The 15,019-nt window shown below is 40.3% G+C and overlaps 1 protein-coding gene across 9 annotated transcripts in view; it reads right to left on the reverse strand.

Moving 5' to 3' along the window:
• The window catches only part of adgrb3 (adhesion G protein-coupled receptor B3), a 116,490-nt gene that overhangs the window by 13,443 nt on the left and 88,028 nt on the right, over positions 1-15,019 (reverse strand). For all 9 annotated transcript variants that reach the window (XM_026190431.1, XM_026190429.1, XM_026190430.1 and 6 more), the window contains 3 exons: positions 7,621-7,747; positions 6,527-6,630; positions 6,285-6,387 (listed from right to left, as the gene is read on the reverse strand). In XM_026190431.1, coding sequence (XP_026046216.1) covers positions 6,285-6,387; positions 6,527-6,630; positions 7,621-7,747 — 334 coding nt within the window. The remainder of the gene's footprint in view (positions 1-6,284; positions 6,388-6,526; positions 6,631-7,620; positions 7,748-15,019) is intronic.

Raw genomic sequence — 15,019 nt, forward strand, 5'->3', positions numbered from 1 at the left:
GTGATGGGGTATGCTTCAAGCCTGTTCAGCAGTGACAGTTTAAGATGAGGACAGGACATTTGAAGAATTAATGTGTCCTGCCTAAACTCTGACTAAAAGGTCTCTGACACTTCTACCTTCAAAGCCACAAAGTAAAAAAGAGCAGTGACATATTATTCATACATAACTTTCTATTATGTTATTACTTGTTCACACTACTGTTGCTGATTAAATTGTTTTCAGGGTCCAATTAATATTCAATATTTGGTTATTTCCATTATTTATAGGTTCATTAACTGGTTTTATGAGAATACTCAAAGTCATACACTGTCAGGTTAAAACTCTAAATTTTAATGAAACCTGAAGAAATAGATTACTCACTGTGTTTTCGCAGCAGAGACCTACAACATTATTTAAAATGCTGTAGAACAATCTGAACTGGACTATATAACATTGCTTTTATCTTCCCAACTGTACTGAATCACTGTAGGAGGAGGAGGCTGGTGGTTATTTTGACTGAAGCACCCTCCTTCTGAATCAAGCAGCAAGCGCCCCAGTGTGTTACACAGTGGGTGCTTGGGTGGAGGACGTTAAAAAACTCCAAACAACAAAAGTGGTAGTGGCAAAGAGTTGTTGAACCGCAGAGGAACGCTGAAAAAAATGTATTGACTTTGCCACTACAGCCAGAAAATGGCTACTTCTACTTCCTGGTCTGTGGATGTGCCTCACATGAACCTGAAGTGAACTCATCCCGATAACAATTCTACTTCTGCCTACTTTATCTCAATATACAACACTCCCAAGGCTCTAAACAGTACATCCAGTTATTCTCTCCAACATAATCAGAGGATTCCTGCCAAGTATGTAGGAATGAGCAGCATGTTGATTTAGTCACTTTCTACTCTGTGTGACATCAATTTAGTTAAAGTGAAACCTTGAACTGGATTGAAGAGGATGAACCAAATCCCACTTCCGTGCACCTCATCCTAAGGAGATGAAGCCTGTAGTGTGCTGAAACTATGTGCTATTGTGTGTTGCAGTTATTGTATGTCGAATATTTGGTGCATGGACCCTTGATTATGTTTAATAAACGATGACTAAGTGCATATATTATGCATGTTTTAATGGTAGTAAATGGCAAAAAAGCTTCATTCTTCCAATTCCATTATTTTTAACTACTCTGTCAAAATAATGCTGCACATCTCAGGGATCTATCTGTTTATCCTGTCTACTTCAAACTTGACGTGCACTGCTGAGGATCCGAGTAAGTGCAGTGTTGAATTTAAGGTCATTTGGATGAGGAATAATGTGAGTTTGAATGGTTGTCTGCCTCTATGAGTTGGTCCTGTGATGGTGACTTATCTGAAATGTACTCTGCCTCTCGCCCTATGATGGCTGAGTTAGGCTTCTGCCCCCTGTGACCCTGATAAGGATAAATGGAAGAGAATGGATGGATGAGGGGTGGTCTCATTTCATGGTTTCCTTCATGTTGCTGCACAGAAAGAGTAAAAGTACAGTGATAATGTGTGCCTGTCACCATTCTTGACCTCACTGTCACGCTCCTGTTAGCGTCAGTGTTGGCGTCAGTTCACGCAACACAAAGAAAGATTCTAAACAAAGTGCTGCTTTCTCAGCGATGCTGTTTATGATGAGGTGCTGACAACATGAAATCAGCCCCCGAGAAACCACAACAGTATCCTCAGAGTGCCTTTAGATCAGCGGCAAAGACTACCGACTGTCATCGGCTTTGAATCTCCTGGTTACTGTTGCTATGCAGCACTGATGATGTCACACTGACTTTTATGATCTGTATTCAGGATCATGTAATGTTGCCTGGTAACAGCGGCGACTTAGGCTTTGTATTAACAGGGGACAGTCATTGTGGTAATTTCCAGTCCTGAACCCTAAACATATGTTTCCGTCTCAGGTGAAGGAGCACAAGCCTACAAGTGATTTTCACAGGAATCCGGTCACATGAAGCTACAGACTGACACCTGACACTTGTCGCTGTGTGACGGGCCACAAATCAGAGATTGTGGCTTGTGAGGCCTTGTGAGGCCTTCATCATCAAATGCTGAAGATGAATCATCAACATTCAATGCTTTCATGCATGCAGACTCACATAAGTGCATTGGTAACATTAACTAATGCTTGATAAACACCTTAAAGGAAGCATCAAGGTAGATGACCATCTTTAACTGTATTCCTTTTAAGTGGTGTCAACATTTCTCAAAGGGCTGTACACACATTAAGAGACAAGCAATAATATGGCAAAAAGCAAATGTGGATTGCAATAAAACTCAGCAAATTGAAGACATGAAAGGAAATAATTGCTATTGATGTAAAGTGACCATGAACCAAGTTACAGTAACTTCAACTCTGAGGTAAGTAACAATCAATGGGTGCGAAGAATAAGTTGACTGGCACACTGCAAGGTGAGCAATATACAAAAGCAGGGTGACATAAGGACTGTGAGCCTTAAATGGCTACTAATGACCAGTGGGTGATGAGTGAATCACTTCATGGAGGGTTGACTTTAACCCTAAATCACAGAGCACTAATTCAGTGTGGAGCCCAACTAAGTTGCTGCTGTTGCTAAGCAGCATCAATAAAGGACTATAACCACCATTAAAAAAACAAAAAATCTCTGTCTGGCTCTTCATCATTACAACCATCTTTACAATCCACCTGAAACTTTCAGAGGACATGCAATGGCCATTTCATATCAAAATCTGTCACCTATCCGATATCTATATGTAAGGAAAACCTCCCTAACTCTGCTGAAATGCCTCTGACTTGCCTGTGACAGTGGGAACAGGCAGTAGGAGTTTAGAAAAAAATCCCCTCTCAAAGCAAACATCAAATAAGCCAGGCAAGCATCTGCAATGCTGTCGCAGATCAAAGTGTATAAACACTGTAATGTCACAAAGGGAGTGACTGCCAGCAATTCACTTGTGATAACTTGTAACATCAGGAGGTTTAAAATGAAGATAAAGCTATAAACTGGTTCTCATTTCAGAAGACTTATGACACCTTGACCCCATCTGCCTTATGTATTTCATAGTAAGAGCATTTTAGTGGAACGGCCTCTCTAGCTCCAAGACTCTCTAATTGCATCTTCCCAGGCAAAGCCAACAGCTCCTGCTTGTCTTTGTTTGTCTTTCTATAAACCAGGATCAACAGAAACAGAGGACAAAGGAAAAGCATACACAGGCAAAGGTGATTCACTGTCTTCCTGCTCCCAGAGGACACCTCCATAGCAAAAAGATGATTTCTATTAGATGATGAGCAACTCGGAATCCACAAACAGTGGAGCCAATTATGTGCACTTCTTACAGGAGATGGAGGAAAAACAAGTGAGGCTGTGTCAGGCAGCATGGCAATTAAACCCACACAGGGACTGTTTTCTCCTCTTGGTGGCCTATCACTCAAACACCGGCTTCTACAGAGTGTCTGATCAAACAGATGAGCATTTTCTCAAATATTGTTACAACAGAGTGTTCAATACAGAGCAAAGGGACACTAGTAATAATTGCATTGTTTGGGAAGTTTTATCTACAGCGCAGCTGCACTTGAATAAATACATTTTACTACTCTTGACGACAGTACTCAGCTAGCTGAGTTTTGAGGTCCCCAATTAAATCTAGTTTTGGTTCTCGAGGCCATGGTAAATAAGCACATTTGTGCTTTTTGTGTGCTTGCTTTAGAAGTAAAGATAATTTAACCTTGGATTTTTTTCCTGATTCTCTTGCTCATGAAGACCAGACAAAAACAATGACGGCAATAACTTAATTAGTTTTTTGTTTATGCACAGAAGCCACAACAGCAGTTTGATAATAGTGTGCTTGGCTCAAAATTCTAAATCTGCTAATGTAAGAATGAGGCAAAATCTGCAAGTAATGAATCTTTGGGTGGTTTTTCTAGTCACTTACTGAAAGCAGAATCTATAGTTTAGCTCAGCAGCCACTTGCTTCTGCTTTATACAAAAACACCTGTTTACTAATGGATAAAACAGATCATAAAAACTGAACCAGACAAAACAATAAGTTTAAAGCTGCTGAAAATTTCAGTGAAACTAAGAGGAATTTCAAAGCCAGGTTACAATTCTGTGGGTTCAATTACACCAACAACCTTGATCCAGATTTGTGTAGCTTCAAAGTTCAGTATTAATAACAGTGTTGGTCCGTTCCAAACAAATCTGTCAGCACTGCTTATTTTGATCCCCGTGAGTCTGACAAGGTAGCTTGTTGAGTCAGTCTAACAGATGCTGAAATTACATCTTCAGTATGTCAGTGGATTTTCGGGGGGGAAAAACACCTAATCTCTTTACAGATTTCATAGACAGACATCCTATTAGAGGCGAGCCGAGTGAGTATTCCATGTTAAGTGGTGGTCCTTACAATCAAGACAGGAGATGGCTGAAGCCCTGATTAAATCTGACAGGGCTTCAAATCAGCTCAGCTTTAAAAAATGCCCTGAAGCTTTGTGGATTCAGCGTCTTGGCTACTACAGTGTGCCAGAGATGCGAGGGCCAGCAGGGACACAGATGAACTTGTTATGTGCGGATGCTGTTTTTGTTATTTTACGAGACTGTTTGTAATGAACCAGCTCGGGTTCGCGTCACGATGCTAACAACTAGCACATTTTTGTCCATAATTTATCTTGTTGATTCTTATTAGATTAGTTTCCTTATTCATTTGTTGTCCATGTTTCCATTTTCGATGAACTCGGGAAAATTAACAAGCAGTATTTTGATTTATGAGTAGTAAGAACCACTAGTTGGCCCATCTGGTCCTAAAGTACTAGAAGGTAAGAGTGGCAAGTCAGTACTCGTGTTATACAGCACCAGCAATACTTCTAATGACAAAAGACCCCCTAACTCTTTTGACACATTTCTTTCATTTTTACAAGCATTTTAAAGGGATTTTTGTCTGTGATTTAGATTCTAAAATCTTTGACTGCTGCGATATGAGAATATCCAGATGTGCCTTATTAATGAGCTGAAAAAACAAAACAAACAAACAAACAAACAAAAACAAAATGGAAGCGAATACGAGAAACACTGAGGAATAATGAGATGAGGGACAAAAAGCCATGTGTGTCTCGCAAAAGGTAAAGATATACCGAGAAAGTGGTTACACAATAAAATGCCTGTAATCAGACAATGTGTCACACTGTAGTGCTGCCAAATGACCGAGAAGGGCATCTGTGTGGGCAGCTTGTAAATCCTAACTGCTTTTTTGCCAAACAATCTTTTACATTAGCTACTTGTTCGCTGGCCAGTGACAAAGCAGGAGGAAGGAAACGACGCATTTTACTGGAAGCGCTTCTCCAGCAGCAGCTGGGTTTTCGAATCCTGCCGTGACTTGATCAGAAATTCAGCTCTTGTTGATATCTGAAGAAAAAAAAATGATTTGCTATCTCTCCGCGATGCTTTTGAGTCACTGCAGCAATGCCAAATCCACATTCAGTCTTAGCAGGACAGAATGCTAATTTCCTGCGTTTGACCCATGCACCATGTGTGCTGGTGTGCAAAATGTCTGCCTTTCTGCTCTTACACTACTTGCTGCCAACCTATCTTGACTTTTTAAGGAACTCTATAATATATAGAAGGTCCCGACAGTCTTTTATGTTAATTCTTTTATTGCTTTGCACTTTTAACTGTGTCTGAATATCACTGTAGTTTCAGTGCCAACAGATTGGGGGTTGTCTCAAGTTTCACCAGAGTAATATGTATGGTTCTAAGCCAAGGCAGAGTAGGTCTGCATCTTAAGGAGGCATTAGACACACATTATTTTCCATTTGGAATGAATATAAAAGGCTTCTGTGAGACCTAAAAGAAAACGAGTAATTTACTTGAACACAGCAAAATGCTAACTACTAGATTCTTTAAAAAAGATATTCTTTAAAGAAATCTGGAGTTCAAAAGGTGCTATTTTGAAGATAAGAGTTGGCAGATGAAGAATGGGACTGATTATTGATTCAAATCTCTGCCTTAAAGATGAGCAAATTTGACTAACACTTCTCCAGCTGACTGGGAACAGGTGAATATGATGGAGCATTTGTAGCATATCTTTTCATCCTCAATACCTCATTACATTCTACATGATAATATGCACAGCTCTGCATAATTCTGCATGGTAAACTATTACCTGTTGAGCTCAAAGAAATGCCAGAATGAAAATTAAGAAGGCTGAGCTGTGTTAAAGCTGGTGTAGGTGAGCGTGGTGTCATTTGGATCTTTCTAACCCATGCACCTCCACACTTTGGAATCTGTGCCCAATAAATCCTTAAATTGCACTTACCACATTGTGGGTCTGTGTTTGCCCAACAAGGATCAATATGTTTGAGCAGACTATAGATAAGCAGAAGTTGAGCAGGATGATGGATCGCTCAGAGCGGATATATCTAAAAAAAACAAGGGAAGAGAATTAACCAGACTTTAAGTTTTACCAGAACTTTCACCAGATTATGAAACATCACATAACAACTGAGAATTATTATTATTGTTTGGTTGAAATGTATGCACTTAAAGCGTTGCAGTTACCGCCATAGCACTGCGTAGATCACTGCCAATGTGATCAAGGCGAGGCAAGACAAGCCACAGCCAACTATCAATGTCACAGATGGGACCCCTGAGTACTCCATGGTCTGTAGGGATGACAGAGCAAGACGAACCAGTCAGTGGGAGGCTGGATGTGGTTCATGCAGGACAGTAAATCTTTATTATTGGCCAGAGAGGGAAGCAATCAAAACAACCACCACCAACAATATGAATAATCCACAGTGCGACTTAATTTACATTGAGGTTTTAGTTGCATGTGTGGGCTTGAAGCTTGTTTAGATACTTGCATAAAACTTTCCAGGAGATCATGTTGCAGGAGAATAAACAGTGGAAGTAATTATAACCAATGTTTTTGTTTTATGCTGTGTTTTCTCAGTCACACTTGGAAGTCAAGGAGGCTGGCCAATCGCGGGCCAGCCACTGAGGCTTCCTTCACATACACTAATGCGGTTTCCCATATTATAAACCATATTCAGTAAATCAAAGCTAGACAAAATAAGCACTTTGCTGCAAGAAAAATGATGCTGTATGATTTAGGCCTGACAGAGAGGAAGGCCACAGTGTAAGTACTGCATGTTCTCAGATTTAATTACTTTATCTTTTCAGGAAATTACAGGCTCCTGCTTCCTTTACCCCAGTCTAATTGCAACACACAATTGTGCTCAAAACACAATTTAAAGATCTCACCTGCAAGAATTTGTCAGCTTTTTTTGTGGACAGGTCAGTAAAGAAAACAGCACCCAAAAAAGGTGAACTTTATCTTTATCTCTTCCCTAACATGATTGATGAGGAGACACTTAAAGACAAGCACCAGCACGCACACACCCTCCCCCTCTGCATGCCCATACACAATCTATCTATCTAAGTCTATGCCCAAACTAGAAAATACTCCCCCCCACAATCTCCCCTTTACCACTGTATTACTATTTAACAGGATTAGCACACACGAAGATTCAATTTTCATTCTCACCAGCACACACACAGACACACACACATACACACACGAACAGGGAGCCTTTCTCCTTTACATGAGCTCATGAAACCCACATCGAATAGCAAATCAATAGCCTACTTACTATTTCTCTTGGTTGCTGAGCCAAAATGGCGAAGGTAGATACACGATCACATAAGCATTTTGTATGGGATGCATCTGTAAGCACCGTTTTACATCCTTTTGTGGACCAGGCTCCCCAAGAATCGTTCCTGCAAGGAGGAGGCAGAGGCAATTAGAGGTTTAATTCCAGCGGTGACACGACTTCACAGGACTTCTCGACATCGCTTCGGCGTTTTTATTTAATTATTACTAATATGACTCGAGAGCTGGAGAGATTGTTTCATAGAGAGAAAGAAGAAGAAAAAAAGCGAACAGACTAATCGACACGGCTCTGGTGTGGCTACGAGCAGCATTTCAGCTGGAGCAGATAGAGAGGCAGAGACGGAGGAGGGGGAGGACGCACGGAGCTGTCCAAGCAGACCGGTGCTGATTGATTCGCTATACGCAGATAAATACCAACGAGTCGAGTGATACAGAAAACAGCGTTATTTCCTCTTCACGCACAAGTTAAAAGCCTTTATATTTACCTGTTTGCCTCTCTGCGTGCTTTATATTCTTCTAGAGATCTTTTCCAAACGACTATAATCCTCTTCCCCCCCCCCCGGTTATCCTGTCCTTTTTTACCCCCCCCACTTTCGGCTGATTTTTCCCCCCCTCAGCTGTTTTAATTAGCAGCTTTTGAATGCTTCCTTAGGGGGATTTTCACCCTGGAAACGGTGGACAGCATCAGATTGATACTCTGTTCCTCTCTGCTGGTGTGAGGGGGGGAGGCAGATGCAGTGAAAAAATAAACGCACGCCGTCGCAAGGTTTGCTTATTCGGCTTCGAGTCTAGTGATATGACGGGAATAAAGGATGCTTTTGGGTCATTCCTGAAAGTCATTTTACACGAAAGTTGTCGCTCCCCGGCGTGAAGCGCTCCCCTAAAAAAACACCGCAGAACTAATACCACCCCGCGGAGGCAGCGCAAATGGTTGCAGCCAGTCCCCACTTCACACCACTAGTAGGTGAAATGAAAGGAGCGTCTCTCTTCCATTTGTCATTCACCCCCGACTCATTTTGTGCCTTCAGAAATACCATCCTTGCTGATTAAATATCACCGAGGCTTTATTCTGAACACAGCCTTTGCCGCAACACCCAACCTGACTTTTAGCTTCGTGCCGTCACTAGCAAACACCTGTTGTCCTGCAAGGCGCTCTGCTCACCCTACTACTAATTTTATAAAGCCAAGAAGAAGAAAAAAAGGGAAAAAGATGCATACTAGTGATTCAAGACAATATAGACGTACTGGCTTTTGATTTGTTTAAGCGGGCAGTGGCTGCTGTGCGAGCTAATCCTGCTTTGTCATTTGATCAATGTGGCAGAAATATTTATTATTCCTGGAAGAGACCATGGAGCCAGTTGCAAATTTCCAGCCAGGGCCAACCGACACTGTGGGTTGTTTGTGTGTGCACAGCAATGAAACGATAAACGGATATCCTCCCCCTTTTGCTTCTCTTCTTAACTGGGCTGTGACCATTCTGTGTACACAACTGATATGTGCTTTTCAGCAGACTGCATGCTAAAACAAAAAGCATAAACCAATTAAGACAAAAACCAAAAGAAAAAGAAAGAAAGGATAAAAGAGAAAAAAGCGAATGACCCACTCATTAAGCTAGCATCAGCAGTTCTTAAAAAAGTTTAGTTATAAATTTGAATCACAGTTTATAAATAAATTAAACTATATGTATTTATACATACAGCAGAACCTCTACCAATTGGTCATATCAGAAACATTAATTTCTTCAAAACTGGTGCAAAATGAACGTTTGAAGCAAATAAACAACATGTCTACAAGTCACCAAAGAAGCACCTGTGGGTGAAATATGGAGCAAGTTTAGCCCTGGAATAGGAGTCATATGATAGCTGAGAAGGATTTTATGATACCGCACTGCTGATGATTGCAGAAGTAGTTCAATGTTGAAATTGCATGTTGGACTTTCCATCATTTTTTTGTCTGTACAGGTGTGTGGCTCTCCAGATGTTCCAGTTTCAACATTAAGATTAATGTTGGTTTAAGCAAGTGCAAATCTATTTACAGCTATATGAACCCAGTGAGAAACTGTACGCAATATCACCACGACTTTCTTTTTGCTTATTTGTCACACTTAAATGTTTAAGATCATCAAACAAATTTTAACATTAGACAAAGGACACTTAAGCAAGAACAAAATGCAGTTTTCAATGATAATTTTATTTATTAAGGGGGAAAAAATGCTATTCAAACCAAACTGGCCCTGTGCGAAAATATAATTACCTCCTAAATCTAATATCTAGTTGTGCCACCCTTGGCAGCAACAACCACAATCAAGCATTTGATATTCAGATCATTATCATGCTCTATAATCCAAGTGTACTTGAGTTTCAGGGAACAAACTTGTGGCTGGGCATTCTCCTTCAGGATTTCTAGTAGAGAGCAGAATTCATCGATCCATCAATTACAACAAGTCATTCATGTCCTGACACAACAAAGCAGCCTCAGACCATCACATTACCATCACATACCACATTACCACCATCACCATACTTGACTGTTGTCTTTTCAATCCACAGATTATTTCTCCAGAAGTTTTGGGGATCGTCAGCAGTGGTTTTCTCCTTGGAGCTCTCCTGTGGATGCCACCTTCGCCCAGTCTCTTTTTTATTGTTGAATCATAAATGCTGACCTTAATTGAGGCAAGTGAGGCCTGCAGTTCTTTAGATGCTTTTCTGCGTTGTTTTGGACCTCGTGTATGAGTCATTGATGCACTCTTGGAGTGATTTTGATAGTCCGAACACTCCTTGGAAGCCTCAACACTGTTCCTAGTTCTCTCTTTTTGTGGAAAATGACTCTCACCATCGTTTGATGAAGTCCCAATGCCTTAGGAACCCTTCCAAGGTTGATGTGACTTGTTTTCTTATTTGTTCTTAAGTTCCTTTAGCTCATGGCATGATGTGTTGCTTTTTGAGATCTTTTAACCTACTTCACTTTGTCAGAGAGGTTCTAAAGTGACTTCTTGATTCAGAAGGTCTGGGTGTGGCTGCTTAAATTCAACTCAGCTTTCCAAAAATTGTGGTAAATTCCATTAAATTAATGATTTAACAAAGGGAGTGGGGTTGGGGAGATGTGGCAATTGTTTTTTTTAACAGTGCCAGGTAGGTTCAAATAGCTTTTTTCCCCTTAATACATGAAATCATGATTTAAAAACATTGTATTTACTCAGGTTATCTTTATCTAATATTACAAGATAAACATGTAAGTGTGACAAATATGCAAAACTAAGAAATCAGGAAAGGAAAACACTTCTTCACAACACTGTAGTCAGTACATCTTTGCACAGCTGCAGAGTAAAGGTTAGAAAAGAATCTTTTAACGTGACAAAACTGCTGTGCACATATTTTATAACAATAGTGCACACTTTTCAGCACTTTGGGTAATTCCTGTAGGAGAGTGATGAGGTACCATAAGGTAACAAGTAGGGTGCTATTACATACTCAAACTGATTGTCACGATCTAATACAACCTACTTTCCAATGCAGGCTTTCTTTTGACGTGACAGATTGACACAATGTGTGATGCTTTGTAACTTTGGGATGAATCCATCTCTCCCCTGGTGAAAACTCAATCCTTGGCATGATCTGTTTCTAACTTTTGACTTGTTAGATGTTTGCTTATCCTCTGTGCCGGGGGGAAGCTGACAGGAGAACAATCCCTGCCTGGGGATTTATGTATGCCACGTTTGATGTGTTGCCTGACCTTATTGGGGCTCGGTGGCCCAAGAATATAAAACATCCCCAAGAGAAAGTGACATTTTTGACCACAGTAAGACTGATGACATGACATTCATCACACACCAACTGCTGACCACTTTATATCCACGCAGTGATCTATTGACAACTTTACATCAAAACTTACAGGACTTAAAATTTCTGACAGAACTTGATGGGGCTCCGGTTTTTACGCAGTTCGGTGTCAAGCCGCAAGATAAGTGACAGCAAGAGTTACAAAGAAAGCTCACAAAGTTTTAAGCACATTCAGTATTTAAACCTTTGAGTCTTGCTAAACCACAACTTAACTTTGAAAGACTGAGCCCCTCTACACATCCTGTTACTAAATGTACACCTTACCCACATGTTTAGACATTATACTTACAGCATAAGTCAAACAGTAAATCTGTATCATTATTTTTAAGCCAACATGGTGGCGCTGCTGTATACGCTACATGACCATAGCTGCAGTTGTTTAACCTCACTTGTCACACTGCACATAAGCAAGGCTAACCGTATGTTTCTATAGGGATGCAAAAACCTTTAAATTCCTTGCATGCCCACATTAGATTAGGCAGACACCGAGATGGGAGCTTAAAGTGTGCCTTAGGCTATGCACTTAAGGCAATTTTATAAAGTCTTGAAAGACTGACACACAATGGCAGGCAGAGGAGGGAGGGGGCAATGCTGGGAAATGATTCCATCCATCTTGGATCTCTTGATGATGGGCAATTTATATCAGCCTGTGGGCCACATTGTGTGTGTTAACTGAGTGAAGAGAAAAGAAAAATGAGCGCATATTCTTGTGTATCAGGGAAATCGGATTAATCCCTAACATTCCCTGAGTGGGACAAGACCCTTCAAAACGAGGCAGACAAACAAGATAACGTGACATCTGTATTTATTAGTGAGGGTGTGACTAGCCCTACAGGTGCATACAAATGAAATGTATCGTGTATCTGTTTAATAAAATACACCAAGGGACAAGCATCACTACAGTTCATTAGGGTCACTGTAGTAACAGAGAGATTTTTTTTTCATTAGCAAACATTTTTATTTGTCAGTCTGGTTCTTCTGGGTGTCACAACCTGTCCAGGGTCTACCCCACCTTTTGTCATTTGCCTGCTAGGATAGGCTCCAGACATCCCTGTGGTCCTAAACTGGATACGTGGTTAAAAAAGTGCATGGATTGATGGAAAGCACTCAGTACAAAACAGCATGCATGAGTGACAGACAGAAAACTGATTAAGTCAGAGACAGCATGAAGGTGGAGGGGTGGTGGTGCAAAGTGGTTTGAAGATGCAGCAACTCTGTGTAGCCAATGAGACCTCCCTATGAGATTTGACAATTGGATGCCTAAAAGGGTATCATTTGAACTGAGATGAGCTGTTATCAGGTGATCTACCAGCATATCCGGCTGAGCTTGGCTTAATGGCCTGCCTGTTATCCTCAGTTTAGTTGACCTTTAGTGCATCCACTACTGTCTGCACTGTACTGCACTGCATCTACTGTCCAATGTTTGGTATTAAATACCAATATTTAAACTTTATGTGACTGGTAAATTTAAATTGTGTTGCGAACTGTAAGTTCAGACAGCCATAATTGAAAGTACACAAGTTTTCTTTGGTCATCTATACGAATATAAAAATACATCTATTATCTAAGTTAAATAATAATGGAGTCAGATAGAATTCCTGCATGCATAAAGTATCAGATAATTATCGCCTGCAAGGGGCTGGTGCATTAGTATTGCATGCCATACTTCACTGTATGTACATGTGCATTACCCCAACCTCTGGCCCATGCACAAATGCAAAAATACCTTTTACTGTGAATTAATTCATAGTTAAGAGTCGTTATCAGTCCACTATCAGCCCTTGTTTGACTAAAGCTTACAATTAGAATTATTAAACATCACTCATACTGTCACTTCTCGCCTGGTGCCATCCTTTTGATTTCAGCCACCAGACATAAAGGCGCTTTCACCATTATTGTCTCTACATCTGCACTGTCAACAGTTTCCACTCAAAAGCAGCCCTCGGAAATTGACATAAATCTTTCCACATGGGTCCCTGAGACTAAATCTGATGAAGTGCGAGTCTATGGAGCGAATGTGTCTCTTTGTGGTCCTATGCTGTGAAAAAGCTTGACAGCTGCTGATCACAGATATGAAAATGTCAAATAAGATTGACGTCAAACAGGGGAAACCATTGGAGAGTTCTTCAAAACAACAACAACAAAGACAAAATACCCCCCAAAAAACCCCCAAACCTAAAATCAAATACCGCATTAGCTGAAAGATAAAGTGAGACGTGATTTTGAGTTTTACATGGCATTATGCTGCAGGCAGAGTTGACCGTGGACATGACTGAAGTGAACAGATACAGCATTATTCACATGAAACCAGGCACAACTAAAATGAAAGCAATGCTTATCAAATTTATTAGTAAATGTAAATTCTCTCTTAGCAGTAATGTTACTGTTTGACTTGTCACAGATTTAATGTTATATTCAAAAACTAGGTTAGGTGTGGTTGCATGAACTCCGTCCCAGCTTCCACCCAGCTCATGGAGTAAACGACTACCACTGAACCACACAGACAAACTTGTGGATGGCGGCATCTTCTTTGTTGCTGTAGTAGATACATTTTGATTCAACACTTAAACACACCGCCATGAAGCTGCTGGGTTTTTTTTTAAATGTCCAAATGGAAAGCAAATGTTGCTGTTGCAGAGGTTTCTCTTGATTCATAGGATTTGGAGCAGTTGGAGAGTGTAGGGTGCAGCCTTTTTGGCTCAAATTCAGCTTCTCCAGATGTTTGTAGAACTCGAAGCAGTGACAGCTGCTTTCACACGTTAACATCTAAATGATTAAAAAGGTTTAATTTCTCAGGAAGTGGAGTGCTCCCGGTAAATTCTTGCTAAGAATTGTGCAGCACTTAGAAATGCCAGATAAAACTAACGAGGTGCATAATTTTCAGTAAAAGCTAAAGACGTGACTTGAAAGCGCTTTCCGTTGTAATCGGCGGTTTTGTTTTGTTTTTACACATAATTGTTTAAAACACGTTTTACTGCTCGAGTCCTTGCTATACTTTATTTTTGTTTTATTCGAAACTTGTGTCAAACACGTGTCTTTGCATGCTAGGAAAAAAGACTTTATCCATCAATATATTTGACTAGAAAGTCATTATTTAATATTTAAATAACAATAATTTCGTACTTCATTGTCTTGCTTAGAGTAAACACATTAAACAAGAAAATAACCTTGAGGGTGAAATAAAAGGCAGTGAAATTCTCTGTTTTAAAGATGTCTTAATGAAGGGCCAAGATGCTGACTTGTGAATCCTTATTTAAGGATCTGCAAATGTTCTCAGCCGTTTGATGTTTAGCTTCCACGAGACTCTGTTTGATAATCCGAGAAAGGGTCCTGAAGCATCTGCGATTAAAATGTCAAAAAGACACTCATATGGCTTTCCATGCACTGCTTCCCAAGCATCAGAGGATTTTTAAAAGCAGTTAATTGCAAGGCAACGTCAAAAGGCCAGAACTAGCTTGGAACGTCATTCTGCATTTTTATTTTTTCTACAAGTTTGGGGGCAGTAAGGAAGAAAACCGCCTAGTTTTACAACTAGTTTGT

The sequence above is a fragment of the Astatotilapia calliptera genome, chromosome 13 (assembly GCF_900246225.1).
Source record: "Astatotilapia calliptera chromosome 13, fAstCal1.2, whole genome shotgun sequence".
Lineage (NCBI taxonomy): Eukaryota > Metazoa > Chordata > Actinopteri > Cichliformes > Cichlidae > Astatotilapia > Astatotilapia calliptera.